The 14,997-nt window shown below is 59.6% G+C and overlaps 1 protein-coding gene across 1 annotated transcript in view; it reads right to left on the bottom strand.

Moving 5' to 3' along the window:
• Positions 1-14,997, bottom strand: part of DBNDD1 (dysbindin domain containing 1) — a 17,652-nt gene continuing 2,655 nt past the window's right edge. Inside the window, 5 exon segments of the mRNA XM_062176059.1 lie at positions 1-1,459; positions 2,870-3,010; positions 3,378-3,524; positions 11,121-11,214; positions 11,216-11,331. Of these exon segments, the coding sequence (XP_062032043.1) occupies positions 1,302-1,459; positions 2,870-3,010; positions 3,378-3,524; positions 11,121-11,214; positions 11,216-11,331 (656 nt within the window). The 3' untranslated portion in view covers positions 1-1,301.

Here is a 14,997-nt window from a genome sequence, read left to right on the forward strand (position 1 = left end):
TGAGGGGGTTGATGCTTTAATCCCACCTGTAAATGAGCTGTTTGGGAGCAAGAGCAGGAGGGATGGCACAGGAGAGGGAGCCTGCTAGGTGGGGGTAGGCAGGGATGTTCCGCCGTGTGGGGTGGAAACCAGGGGCAGTTTTCATCTTGGGAGACTTGATTGTGCCTTCTGGGGAGAGTCCCAAAGTCCTCCGCACGCAGCAGGAGCCCCATGCATGCCTAGGGCATCTCTCCCCAGAAGTCCAGTGAAGATGAAGGGGAGGACCCTGTTTTCCTAGTCAGAGTATTTCAGTGGGGGAACAGGGCAGGGCAGGTTGGCTTGGGAAGCAAGCTTGAACTTTTAGTTTGAAGCCACTCTGACTTTGCTGTCTGGCCAGAAGCCTGCTCTGTGTCCTTCAGGATCCACTGACCTGGGTGCCCCTGAAGTTCCCATCTCAGCCCTGCCTCCCCTGTTCCTTCCTGGGCTGCTCCTAGGGTAGAGACCCTCCCAGATGAGGCCTGCCAAGTGTGTCTGATGGCCTTGGGTGGGCACGACCTGGGCAGTGGGGATGTGGAGAACAGACCCAAGTATGCACCCTTGTGTGGGATGCAGGAGAGGGAGGCGTTTCTGAGGTTCTGAGGCTGTCTGGCAACTTTCGGTGTTCTGAGCTGAAGCAATGGGCCAACCAAGAGAAGTGAGTGCAGGTCTTAGAAGGGGCCTGGGGAGGAGACCCTGGTGCCAACAGTATCTCCCATGGGCAGAGGAAGGAGGCAGAGTTGAAATCGAGGTGGAAATTTGGGGACTGACCCCTTATACACATGCCAGACAGCAAAGCGTTCCGGTAGCCACTGCCAACTCGGGGAAGCTCTGAGTGGAGACCCGCCAAGGATTTCTTGGAGCAGCTCCCAAAGGCTCAGGTCCCCCTCATCTTGAGCCTACACATGAATCTTCTAACGGGAGCAATGATCCTACACATGGAAGTTTCTGGAAGGCCCAGGCCACCATCATCCACTTGTTCGATTCCTTGGCAGTGACTCCATGGCATTTCTGTCCCTGCTCCAGGGCTCAGGAACAAGCGTGATGCAAGGCCCTCGGGCTGTGCTTGTGCTGGGGCCCACTGTGTCCCCAAGGGAATGGGCCAAGGCTGTGCCCTGCAGACCCGGTGGGCCTCCTGTGGTGGCACCCTTGGCCCTGACCTGCTGTCAGGAGGTGATGGCTGGAGCCTCATGGGGAGAGCAGTGTGTCCACAACTGTTGGGGTTTGCCGTTGCAGTGGTGGTCTGGTCCCACCCTTGTAGCAGCTCTGGGACACCTGGGGACAGCTTAGTCCTCCTTCGGCCTCTCTATGGTGAGAAACGTGTCCACGATTGCCGCCTGCCGCTCCGGGTCGCCAAGGGGCTGCTTCTCGCGGTTTTGCTCTGCCCTTGCCCTCGTCCAAGAGGGGGAGCGCAGGCAGCTGGCACGGGGTAGTGGGTGCAGACCTGGCAGGGGCAGGGGACGCAGAAGTCAGCCCAGGCTGTGGTAGATTGTTGGGGGCGGGGGGTACTGTGGTGTCTGGCATGTCACCCGGGCCTCCTGTGTCCTGAGTGCTAGATGTGCACACAAGCACTTCTGAGGTCTGCTGTGCATGTTGGGGGCCACCCACAGAGATGGTGGCTTCACGGCCCTGGGCAGGGCTTTTCTCATGTCTTCGGGAGTCACCCATCCTGCTGCCTGGCTCCTCCAGTTTGGTGTGGCAGTGACCCTGGTGTGGCCTCTCCAAAGCCTCGTGGTGGCCCAGTGTGGCCAGCTGCTCCCTCAGGCCCTGCAGGTCTCACCTAGCCTCTGCCCCACCAGGAGTCTAAGCTTCTCCAGGGTGCAGGCTCCCTGGGCTGGAGTTTGGGGTAGATTGGGTTCAAAGTCTCCCAGCTCCACTCCCAGCCACAGCAGCCACAGGCTGGCCCTAGCCCAGCACACATCTCCTATGCAGGCTGTTGTACCTGTCTGTACAAGCAAAGCCTGGTGGGAACCAGCTTGGGTCTAGGCAGTGGCTTGGACTGGAGGTAAGCTGTGGGGCTAACTCATCCCCCTAACAAGGGCCACTGTCATCGCTGGGAGCCCACAGCACCCCAGGGACTGACAGGCTGTCCCCATCCCCACCCTCTGACCTCCAGGGACCCTGTGAGAAGTCCTTCCATGATGGGGATTCACAGTGGGGGCTGCTGCCTTTAATGGGGCCCCAGCTGGCAGGATGGGGGATGGGGTGGTGCAGGTTCTATCCTGGGCCTTGGGGTGGGGAAAGCAGAGGCCAGGCCTGACTTCTGAAGGTTGTGGCGGGGTGGGTAGGGGCAGCGTTCAGCTCCTCTGCTGAGGTGGACAGATGTTCGGTTGGGTGCTTCTATTCTGAAGGGGTGTGTGTGTGTGTGTTCAGCTCCTCTGCTGAGGTGGGCAGATGTCTTGTTGATGCCCTTTGCTGCCCATGGTCAGAGAGACTAAAGGACACACCACTGCGTCCCCACTTGTGCTGTGAGGCTGGACACTTGCTGCCTTGCGGTCTGAAGCCCTTGGTGTCTTGGGAACTGGAGGTGACAAGGCAGTGAGCTGGGCAGCTGCTCCCACCCCCGTCTTGGTGCTTCACCTAATGTGATTTGTAGTCATTTTTGCTTTCAGTGGGACAGTAGCTTTGGCTTTTTGTTGCTCATGAGGAAAACAAAGGGGAGGTACCTGTGACAGAAATTCCTTGAAGTTTGGCTAATAGGCATAGAAACTGCTAAACAGTGAATGAAGGGGTGCAGTGGTTACATACTCATTACATATTTGAGGTGAGATTATTTTCAGAAATAGGGATCTGGGGGAGCAGCAGCCCCAGGACTCCCCCCACCCCACCTGCCATGTTCTGATGCCATCCTCACCTGCTGGGGAGTCATTGGTCAGGTTCTCGTCATCCGAGTCAGCAAAAACCTCAGCCAGCTCCTGGTCGGACATGTCGGTCAGTTCGGTGAGGTCCAGGAGGTCAAAGTGGACCTCCAGAGAAGACACGCTGCTCAGGGGCTCTGGAGGCACAGGGAGCACTGTCACCCTTAGTCCCTCCCCTTGAGGCCACTCACAGCCCTGGGAGGCCTGGGAAAGTGTACTGCCTCTTCCATGAGGCCCACGCACTCGCCAGAGCTTTCTGTGGAGCCCAGCCCCAGCACAGTCAGGCCAAGCCTGGGACAGACTCGGTCCCAGAAGGTCTGCTCAGCCCTCGAGGCTGGAAAGCCTTCTGGGGTCTTCCGTCCCAGAGATGGTGCCGCAGCTGCAAAAGCTCGGCTCGGCACTGGATGCAGACCCCTTTTCCATGCCGTCTTCTGCCCTCCACACCCCAGGCTGAGAGGAGCGCAGGGTCCCACAGAGTGCGTTGCGCAGGCTGGCGATACTTACGCCTCCTCTCTGTGACCTGCAGGAGCCCTGGTGCTGGTATTGGGATGCCGCCCTCCTCTTCGGTCACAGGTGTGTGGCAGCTGTCTCCCATCTCATGGCCTGGGACATCCAGGGTGGCCCGGGGCACCTCGACCTCTTTAACAGTCTCTGTGACCAAAATGCATTGTCAGCTGTAGACATGCTGGGATTCCCACACCCCACCCAGGATGCAGCCAGAGAGGTTGGTACCACGGTGACCTGTGACTCTGGGCTGTAAGCAGTGGGTGGCCAGCGGCAGGGCCTCAGACCAGGCCAGGGAGGCTCCTCTGTGGAGGCTGCCCCTCCCCTCAGGCCCCAGCCTCCTCCCTGTGGGTGAGGAAGGGAGAGGTCCAGAGTTAGCACTAGACGCCATGCAGCTCAGGGTGTGGGAATGCTACGATGGTCCTTCAGCCAGAGCCTCCACTGTCCTGTTTCTAACTTTGGGTCTGGCCCAGGACCCAAAGGAGGTCGTGCCTGCCTCTCTGTGGACTCCTCCTATTAGAAACCCATGCTGCTGTATTTGAATTCAAGATCCCACATTCTCAGGCTATAAAGCAGACAGAAGTGGCAGCCTTTCCATTCTGTGATTGCTCTCTGCCAACCCCACCTCACATCTGAGCAAATGTTTTCCAGCATTTCTCTGTAACTTCAAAAATGCAACTGCCTGTTTTTTATATTTAGCAACTTTTCTGTGGTGTGAGAGCGGGAGGCTCCTGAGGGACCTGCCTGGGAGGAGGCTGTACCGCCTCGGCACCAGCCACACCTGGTACTTGCCTGGGCCCAGCACCTCAGTTGTTCTGGAGTGTGAAGTCCATCCCTGCACACACCCGCCAGCTCCTGCAGGCGCTCCAGGCCCAGCGTGGCTGCCCCCTCACCCCCTCACAGCCGCTGGCGCCCCAGCAGCCGCCTCTGCCTGGCGCCCTGTTAGTCTAGACTGAGCATGGCTGCCCCTCACCCCGTCACAGCTGCTGTCGTCCCAGCAGCCGCCTCTCTCCAGCCCTGTTAGAGGCAGACAAACCCCCTAGGTGCACTTTCCTCCTGACCCAGGGAAGCATCAAGGTGGCCAGCTTCCCACCCCTTCCCTGGTCCCCACTGTGGCCCCCAGGCCCCTTCCCAGATACCTTGCTTCCCTCAGCTGGGCCCTGCACAAGAGGGGCCGCTGTACCTTTTTGCACCCCAGAGTGAGTAGTCTCAGCGTGCGCTCACAGGAGTGACTTCCCTCCCGGCTCACGTCAGCATTGCCTCCCTGTGGCTGCCGGAGGCCCCTTGTGGGTATTTCTGGCAGTCCTGAGTGTTAAACGCCAGGAGCTGCTGGGTGTGAACAAGCAAGCAGCAGCCTCAGCCAGGGCTCTCAGCACTGCCAGCTGCCTGCCCCCTGGTGACACTGGGCAGCGGCCTGGGAGCCGCCAGGGGGGACCCGTGGTCTGTAGTGAGTTCCCGGCTGGTAAGGAAATGGAGGCACGGCTGCAGAGCTGGCTGCATGAGGACCACCTGCTCCACACCTCCTGTCCCTGGGGCCGAGTGCTGTGTCATTGCGTGGTCCCGGCTCAGGCCTGAGGACTGGCCAGGCTGGACGGGTACGGAGGATCCAATTTCTGTCTCTCCGCCGGCGTCTGGAATGTGGTTTCTTAGCATCCTCGAAAGGTAAAATTACACCACCACCCCCAGCCCAGCAAGGACACCTCCTGTGCAGAGGGCAAAGGGGTGGGGTGGGGACCAGGGGCCTTCCGTCACCAGGCAGCAGGGGGACGAATGCCTGCGTCACTTGCCCAGAAGCCCCAGGTTCCCCTCCTTGAGGGTGCAGGTGGGTGACTTGGGTCTCACAGGCCTGTGCCATTACTGCAGTTCAAAAATGCTTCCACACATCTCAGAGCTAAGCCTGGGTCCATGGCAGGTGTGACCCTGACCGAGCTGGCAGACTCAGGGAGGTGCTGCTGTTGGCCTGGAGTGGCCACACGGGATGGGAGCAGAGCAGAGGTTGGAGCAGGCGCTGTCCCCTGAGGCATGGCCAGCCCAGACCTGAGAGGGAAGAAGTAGGGAAACTGAGGTGCCGAACTTGCTGGCAGTTCCTGCCTTGGGGGAGGCCAGAGACACTGCTTGCCCAGGCTTACAGGCCCAGCACATGCGCCCTTTCTCTGAGCAGGAGGACCCTGGCTGGCCCTTGGTCCTCGTCTCCACCTCTGATCCCCTTTGTCTGAGGGACCCCCCCCCACTCCTGACAGCCTCCAGAATCGAGGCGACCTGGGCGGAAGCAGTTCTTCAGGGAGCAGCCTCTGTGGAAGCTGAGCTCCCCTGGGCTGACAGTAACGAGTATTTTACTTTGTGTATCCCCAGTCTCAGTACTTAAGTCAGTCAACCAGCTTCCTCCTCACAACCAGACAGAAAGGACGCTTGAGTAGTCTTCAGAGGGGAGGAAAGTGAGTCCCATGGGGCTGGTGCTGTGGCGCAGCGGGTGAAGCTGCTGCCTGCAGTGCTGGCATCCCATATGGGTGCCAGTTTGAATCCCAGCTGCTCCACTTCCAATCCAGCTCTCTGCTATGGCCTGGGAAGGCAGTGGTAGATGGCCCAAGTCCTTGGGCCTGCACCCATGTGGGAGACCCAGAAGAAGCTCCTGGCTTGGGATCGGCACAGCTCCAGCTGTTGTGGCCAACTGGGGAGTGAACCAGTGGATGGAAGACCTCTCTCTCTCTTTGTCTCTCCTCTCTCTCTGCAACTCTTTCAAATAAATAAATAAATCTTGAAAAGAAAATGAGTCTCAGAGTCGCACCTCTCCCAGGAGCACAGCACAGGGGGCTGGCTAGGGATTGGAATCCAGGCTGTCGCCTGCCACCTGCCAGCCCCTGACCTGGCTCGTGGCATGAGTCTGGGAGCCAGGGGCTCAGCAGAGGGAGAAGAAATCCAGAAATCCCCTAACTGGTTTAAAGAAGGCAGGCCAGAGGTAGGGTCTCTACTAAACCTCGTTCATCCTCCAACAGAGAGACTTCCAAGTGCTCAGTGTCTGGGATAGGGCCCATACGGTGATGTGGGGGCGGTGGGGGCTGCTCTCCCACCCTGGGAAGCTGTCAGGGAGGACCTGAGACTGAGGAGGTTGTGTAACCGTCCTGAGGGGGCAGTGGGGGCCCGGCAAACAGCAAGGGCTGGTGATGGCAGGAGAGAAGATGGGCAGGGGTGTGCACAGTTCCCTGGGGCTGTGTCAGGACTGTGACTTCTGCCCTGAGGAAGCCGTGTGGAAAAGCATTTACGTGTGTTTATGGTGAGGCAGATGAGGACAGGGTCTGAGTGGGAGGGGAGAAGTCTAGGTACCGCCCCTACCTTCCTCACACATGCTGGTCTCCTGCTGTGGGTGCAGAGATAGGGGCCCGAGAGCAGGACCCCACAAAGCTCCGTCACTGTCTTGCAGTGGGGAGGGGCGCTTGGAACACCAGCAACCTTCCTGTGCACCCTGGATCCCTGGGGCCCTGCTGAAGCCCTGGGAGGCAGAGCCTTTCACATTTCCCTGTGAAATAGTAACCGCTGCCCCAACAGTACCCTAAGTTGATGGAGGTTGGTGCCCCTGAGTGCCTGAAGCCAGCAGGTGTCTAGTGTTGATGATTTCCCATCTCCCTGTGGCAGTGATCTGGTCTGTATTCTGTAAATCTAAATTCTGTAAAGCCCTGGCCAGTGTCAAGGCTGCAGGGAGAAGGAAAACTTAGATAGTGCTGCTTTTGCCATCAGGAACGTTAATCTTTTGGCTGGAAGAATGCGGAAACAGGAGATTGAATGCCAGGCCTGAGTCCCTGGGAAGGGCGTGTACAGTGGTGCAGCCACTGTGTAGAAAGTGAGTGGACTGGGGCCGGCACCGTGGCTCACTCTGTTAATCCTCCGCCTGCAGTGCCGGCATCCCATATGGGCGCCGGGTTCTAGTCCTGGTTGCTCTTCTTCCAGTCCAGCTATCTGCTGTGGCCTGGGAAGGCAGTGGAGGATGGCCCAAGTGCTTGGGCCCCTGCACCCGCATAGGAGACCAGGAATAAGCATCTGGCTGCTGGCTTCAGATCAGTGTAGCTCCGGCCGTAGCGGCCATTTGGGGGGTGAACCAACGGAAGGAAGACCTTTCTCTCTCTCTCTCTCTCTCACTGTCTAACTCTATCTGTCAAAAATAAAAAAAAAAACAAAAAAACAAAAAAACAAGTAGACCTGGAGTTAGCGCGTGACCCAGCAGTTCTCCTAGGCATCCACACAAGGATGAAAAGCAGCCCAACGTGGCACTGGGACCAGTGGGTTAATACAAGCTGGTTTAACTACACAGCAGGAGGTGACTCAACATGAAAGGAATAAAGTACTGACATGTGTGACAACATGCATGGGCCTTGAAGACAGCATGGTGGGTGCAAGCAGTCACAAAAGACCACAGTACTGTATAATTTCATTCCACAGGAAGTCCCAAGTAGGCAGGTCCATACTAGATTACTGATTGCCAAGTTCTGTGGGGTGGGGGTGATAAGCATGTACAGGCTTTTTGGAGGGTAGTGGAAGATATTCTAGAAATGTGGTGATGACTGCATACCTTTGTAAATACAGTAAAAAGTCTGCATTGTCTGATTTGCAAGGGTGAATGTAATGAGACATGAATTAGATCTCAGCTAAAAAACAAGTCTCGTGGAAGCAAAGGATGACTGTGGCTTGAGCTGATGGGAAAAGCCAGAGGGAGAATGTGCTGTGTGCCAGGTACCAGGCTCAGCCCCAGGGAAGGCTGGGATTGGGTATGAGAGGTGTGCAGTTCCTAGCTCCCATGCTGGGACCTGGAACACAGTAGGTGCACAGTGAGTATGTGTGGGATGGATTATTCCCAGGCCCCACAAGAGGCTGCACTGAGAACCGTCAGGTCCGTTTACACCCTATGGACATGCTCTGGTAGGAGGAAGAAACAGGATCCTCACTGGGGAGAGCTGCTGCTCTTCCTAGGATGTCACAGCAGGCTTGCAGTAGGGGCGTGGGTGCTGGCACCCTGGCTCCGTCGTAGCATGGAGGTGTCTCCCCGGACAAGGCAGAGATAAGGAAGTGTATGATGCCCCAAGAAGGTCCCCGGCACGGAGTCCCAGCACTGTCCTGGCTTCCAGCCCAGCACAACCTTTACGGGGCACTCAGGCCCCTGCAGGGGGTGCTGCCTCTCTGATCTCTGGGTGGAGACAGGAGTTGGGACCCCACAGTCCTGCCCCTCCAGGCTCCCCCGGGGCTGACTGCTGATACCTTGTGCTTTGCCGGTGACCTATTTTCTAGCACATTCGTGACTGGAAAAGTTGGCCCGAATCTCAGGTTCCCTGCAGTACTGTCAGGGCCCTGCCCTGAGCTGAGGGAGGCACTCCACACAGACCACCGTGTGAACCAACAAGTGAATTAATGAACTGAGTGCACAAAGGCCAAGTGGCTACTGGGAGGGAGAGATGGTCATGGCGGGGGGACACTGTACTCCAGTTCCCCAGTACTCTTGACCTCGACCTTGAAGCCAGGTCCTCCGTCCTGCACACTAAGGGTGCTGGGATGCCTCCCGAGGGCAGGGCCGTGGACGTCGCCCGGCCTTATCCCAAGGCACAGGAGAGCATGTGTCACACCTTTTTGGTCATTACACTTTGATATTAGGAAATTATTGTTCCCCTCTGTAACTCTGCCTCTCAAATAAATAAATAAGTCTTAAAAAGGGGGGAGGGGGCCAGTGGAGTCGGTGCTGTGGCCTAGTAGGTTAAGCCTCTGTCTGCAGCGCCAGCATCCCATATGGGCGTTGGTTGGATTCCCGGCTGCTCTACTTCCAATCCAGCTCCCTGCTAACATGCATGGGAAAGCAATGGAAGATGGCCCAAGTCTTTGGACTCCTGCACCCAGATGAAGCTCCTGGCTTCAGACTGGCCCAGCTCCAGCCGTCGGACCACTTGGGCAGTGAGCCAGCGGATAGAAGACCTCTCTGTTTCTCCTCTCTACGTAACTCTGCCTGTCAAATAAATTAAATCTTTAAAAATATTATTTATCAATTCAGGTGCAAAAATAACATTTTAATGATGCTTTTTTTTTTTAACAATCCCTGAGTTTAGAGCTACTGAAGGGAAGTTGGTGGCGGTCTGGATGCACAGCCCTGGACACGGGTCTGTGGGCTGGACGTGGCACAGGGGCCTTGGCACACTGTTGTCTCTGCTTTGCCCGTGCTCCTCACTCTCAAAAATAGTTTTCAAAAGCAGGTGAGAACTCAGATAATGGACGTCATGTTGCCAATATGTGATCCCACAAAGTGGAAATCCCCAGCCCTCGTGCAAACCAGAAAGCATGGCCAAGGGAAGTGAGGTCGTGAGCCCTCGAAGGATGGGGTCCTGCTGTCTCTTGCCGTGTGCCCCACCGCAGGCGTGGGACTGACACCCTGGAAAGACATTTGCTTTCACAGAGTGAATTAGGTATCTGAGGTCCGAGTCGGTACAAGATTCAGAAACAACGTGCTGCCTCTGCCCTAAGTGGCTGGAACTCCTTTCTTTCCCCAGAGGAGGAGAGAAAGGCCATTCACCTCTTTCCCAAAATGCCTTACCTCGTTAATCTCACATGGGCTCCCACAGTCCTGCAGGGGAAGGGGTGCTGTCTCCACGGACAGCTGTGGGAACACAGGCCCCTCGGGGTCAGTTGCTTGCCGTGCCTCACAGCTGAGAAAGAGCTCTGAGCTTCCTAAACCCTTGGTCTCCAAACCTGCCCCCTTCCCATCCCTATAAGCCTGCTGCGTGGCAAGATCCAGGGCCTGGGACTGAAAACCCAGATCCACTAGCTGCGGCTGTGTCTGCTGGTGCTGTGGGGGTGTGACAAGGGCTCCACCATCCCCAAGTGGCAGGTGGGCCAACTGCTTGCAGACAACTCGTGGGGTGCTGCTCTTTGGGCTCGGGTGGAAGCTGCTGGGGGGCCAGTAGACTAGCTGGCTGGCCTATCCTCTAGACACCTGCTGGGTCCCTGGGATGGGTCCTCCAGGAAACCCAGGAAGTGTCCCGCCTGGCCAGGCAGGTGTGTGGGAGTCTACAGTTCACCCAAATTCCTAGGCCGGTGGACCCCCAAAATATTTCTGGAGAGGCTTGTGGGAGGAAGGGGGATTTCCGAGGGTTATCCGCCCACTGTCAGCCCCCACTCTGCCTGTGGGCAGATTCCAAGAGGGGGAGACCAGTGGTTGCAGCTCAACCCTCAAGGGTCTGTGAGAGGGGGCACTCACGCACCCCTGCAGCCTCCCGCAAGCCACGCCACAGGCACACCCCATCTAAGCCCCACGCCCCTTGCGGCCTCCCGGTGCTGGCCCGCCCGGAGTCGCTGCTGGAGCGAACAAAGCGGTCGCGCGAGAAAGCGGGCAGCGTCACCCCTTTCTCGCCTACTGGGGCCCCAAAGTCCAACCTCGGCACGCCCCTCCCCCGCCCTCTAGGTTCCTGGCTCTGCCGGGAGGGAATTCAGGGCGAAACTCTTAAGCCCCGCACCCAGGAATGCACCAGGGACCGAAGACAAGGGGGCGGGGACGCGGTGTGTGCGCCCCCCGGCCCCGCGCGAGGGCCATCTCCAGGAGGTGCTTCCGGCTGCCCAGCTGGCCGGCCGGGCTCGCTCCTCCGCCCCCCAGCTCCGGGACAGGCTCCGCGGAGAACAGAAGCTGCCGGAGGATCTTGGGGTTCCCGGGTGCGGCCGGCTGCGGCTGGCTCCCAGGAAGGGGCGGCTTGGGGGTCTCGGGGTTGGGTTCGCACTCACCTCCGGGACCAGCGCCCTCCGGAGGCTCCATGTGGCCTGCAGGGTCCGGGACGGGCGGCGGCGGCGGTGGCGGCGGCGGCGGCGGCGTCACCCGGCCCGGGCGCCCCAACAGCTGCTGCGGCGACTCGGCCCGGGCTCCGGGCGCAGAGCATCGGGGCAATAGCCCCGGGGCCGCGGCGGCGGGGAGGAGCCCGCGGGGCGGGGCGCGCAGCTGCTCCGGGGCGCGGGTCCCCTCCCCATCGCCCCCCCAGCCGCGCCGGACAGGTGCGGCCCCGCCCCGCCCCGCGCGCGCCCCCTGTCGGCCCCGCGTCGCCTGCGGCCCTCGGCTCGCCCCCACCCCACCCGGACCAGGCTGTGGCCTCGCGGGCTCCTGCGTTCCCGTTCGGCTGACGCCCCTTTGCTCGCCCCTGGGTGTCTGCAGGGGCGCCGCCTGGGGGACGGGACCTGGCGGGGCTCGAGGCGGAAGCCGCACAAAGCGGGTGCGGAGCGGCGCCGCCGCGCCAAGCCGGTGAGCCCGGGGCTGCGCTCGGCTCGCGGGGGAGGCCGGGTAGGAGCGAGCGCCGAGGGCTGCAGGGGCAGGGGCTGGGGGAGGGCAGGGAGGGCGCCCCGTGGAAGGAGGGCGGGGCCTGGGCGAGCCGGCGCGCCGGGATGGGTCCAGTCCAGTGCCATTTCCAAACGTGACCCTGGAGGTGGGCCGCGCTCCGAAGCGCTCGCAGTGCGCACCAGGCTTTGTGCCGAGCTCTGGGCCACCGTCACTCCATCATCTCCCCGGGGCCCTCGGCCACTGTCACTGATCACCTCCCCCGGGCTCTCGGCCACCTCACCCCCTCGCCTCCCTGTGCCCTCGGCCACTTCACCCCCTCGCCTCCCCCGTGCCCTCGGCCACCTCACCCCCCACGTCCCCAAGTGATCCTTGCCCACCTCACCCCCTCGCCTCCCTGTGCCCTCGGCCACTTCACCCCCTCGCCTCCCCCGGGCTCTCGGCCACCTCACCCCCTCACCTCCCCCGGGCCCTCGGCCACCTCACCCCCCACCTCCCCAAGTGATCCTTGCCCACCTCACCCCCTCGCCTCCCTGTGCCCTCGGCCACCTCACCCCCTCGCCTCCCCCGGGCTCTCGGCCACCTCACCCCCTCGCCTCCCCCGGGCTCTCGGCCACCTCACCCCCTCACCTCCCCCGGGCTCTTGGCCACCTCACCCCCTCACCTCCCTGTGCCCTCGGCCACTTCACCCCCTCACCTCCCCCGTGCCCTCGGCCACCTCACCCCCCACCTCCCCAAGTGATCCTTGCCCACCTCACCCCCTCGCCTCCCTGTGCCCTCGGCCACTTCACCCCCTCACCTCCCTGTGCCCTCGGCCACCTCACCCCCTCGCCTCCCCGTGCCCTCGGCCATCTCACCCCCTCGCCTCCCCAATTGATCCTTGCCCACCTCACCCCCTCGCCTCCCTGTGCCCTCGGCCATCTCACCCCCTCACCTCCCCCGTGCCCTCGGCCACTTCACCCCCTCACCTCCCTGTGCCCTCGGCCACTTCGCCCCCTCACCTCCCCCGTGCCCTCGGCCACCTCACCCCCTCATCTCCCTGTGCCCTCGGCCACCTCACCCCCTCACCTCCCCCGTGCCCTCGGCCACTTCACCCCCCACCTCCCTGTGCCCTCGGCCACCTTACCCCCTCGCCTCCCAAAGTGATCCTTGCCCACCTCACCCCCTCGCCTCCCCGTGCCCTCGGCCACCTCACCCATCACCTCCCTCTGTGGCCGTCCGGATGAAGAAGCTGCACATGGACGGGGCAGGCTGCCCACGGCCGCATAGCCAGGCGCTGGACTCAGAAGCTTGGGTCCTGCTCATCCCTGCACTTTGACAAAGCCACAGAGGAGCATCAGGGAGGAAGAGTTTGTTCCCGGTGGAAATGGCCGGCAGCGGGGTCCAGGGTGTGGACTTCAATGCAGGCAGCTTGTGGAGGGCACAGGCGTCATGAACTTCATCCCCCTTTGTAATGCCAGGGCCCTGGCTGCACCGCCGGCAGCCAACCCTCAGCAGCCAACCCTCAGCAGCCCACGGGCCTTGAGCCTGAGAGTGGCTTTTCACTCTGTTTTCCTTTGGTTTACAAGACCAAGAAAAACATGACTGTGGGTTAAAGCCCTCTGGAATGACTTTGTGACCGCTGGGACAAGCGGAGGGATGCCCCGAGGGGCAGGGTTCTGTCGCAGGGAAGCCGCTGAGCAGCAGGACCGGTGGTGGGGACATAAGCGGCCCAGCAGCCACCCCGGGAGGCCACGGAGGCTCAGAAGTTCGTCTTGCACAGGGACGGGGATGCTCCTGCTGCAGCCGTCAGGGCAGGGTGTGGCAGAGGTGATGTCAGCTGCTGCAGCACCCAGACCTCACAGGCCACACAAGAGGCCACCTGCTGTGTTCCGGCTGGTGGGGCCCCTGAGGGCTCAGCCTCACTGCCCGCAGGTGGTCCCAGACCCCACCACTGAGCCGTCCTCAGGAGTGGTGCGGAGTGCTGAGTCATGGCCAAGGTGCAGCCTTGTGTAGCAGAGCACATGCAGACGTGGTCTTTGGGCTGCTTGTCATGCAGCTGTGGTAACGGTGACGCTGATCACTTACGAATGCTTCCCATGAGACACACGGACAAAGACCAAGGGTCTTATCAGAGGTTTCCCAGGTGGTAACCAGCAGGCCAGGCCGTCTGGCCTTAGAAGCCATTTCATAAGATCATTTCCAAACCTGAAGTGGAGAGAATTGCACAACCGACTCATCTCCCTCATTCAACAATGACCCACTCACAGCTGACTTCTGGGTTGTTCTGAAACAAATTCTATACTCAGTGCATCATTTCATCTGTAAATTCTTCAGTGTTCACCTCTAAAGGAAAATCTAGTTTATTAAACATTCTTTTTTTAAAAGATTTATTTTATTTATTATTTGGAGGTCAGAGTTACACACACACACACACACACAGAGAGGGAGAGAGAGAGAGAGAGAGAGAGAGAGAGAGGTCCTCCATCTGCTGGTTCACTCCCCAGTTGGCCGAAATGGCCAGAGCTGCACCGATCTGAAGGCAGGAGCCAGGAGCTTCTTCCGGGTCTCCCACATGTGTGCAGGGGCCCAAGGATTCGGGCCCTTTTGCACTGCTTTCCCAGGCCACAGCAGAGAGCTGGACAGGAAGTAGGGCAGCCAGGTCTTGAACCGGCCCCCATATGGGATGCTGGCACTTCAGGCCAGGGCGTTAACCCACTGCACCACAGCGCTGGCCGCAAACATTCTTGTGACACCAATGTCCAGCGAGTTGATGCAGTGGCCCGAGGCAGCTAACCTGGACAACCAAGTGGCTGTGTTAGGAAGAGCTCAGCACTCGACACAGGGGTCGGTTGGTTTGTAGGTATTAATGGTTGCTCCGGGATTTTGCTGGAAACTAGGATGCCATTTATCTGGGTTTCTGAGCTGCACAGCTTGATGCTGAATGAAAGTGTCTTAAGCGACACACGTTCAGAACAGGCTCTTTTCTAAAAACCTGAACTCCAATTCCATTTTAAAAGCACAGGTCACAGTGGGCCCTATGGCAGCCCAGCAAGTTGGCAGCCAGGGCTCCCTAAGCTGTTACATCTGTGATCTGTACTGATGACCCAAGCTGTGCTGCTGGTCTGTGACAAATGAACATCCTGTCTAGGCTGTCCTGAACTAACCCTCCTGTTCTTGCCCTCTCTGCTGAAAGGGATTACTGTTAATATGTTTGTGTAATTCAGGGCTCCCAAGCAGACATCTACAGCAAAAAACCAACCAGCGTGAAGCACCCAGCATATGGGGTCTGTTAAGTAAGTGTTCAATAACAATCAGGATCCTGGGGCCGGCACTGTGGCATAATGGGTAAAGCCA

Source organism: Lepus europaeus, chromosome 19 (genome assembly GCF_033115175.1).
Source record: "Lepus europaeus isolate LE1 chromosome 19, mLepTim1.pri, whole genome shotgun sequence".
Taxonomy (NCBI): Eukaryota; Metazoa; Chordata; class Mammalia; order Lagomorpha; family Leporidae; genus Lepus; species Lepus europaeus.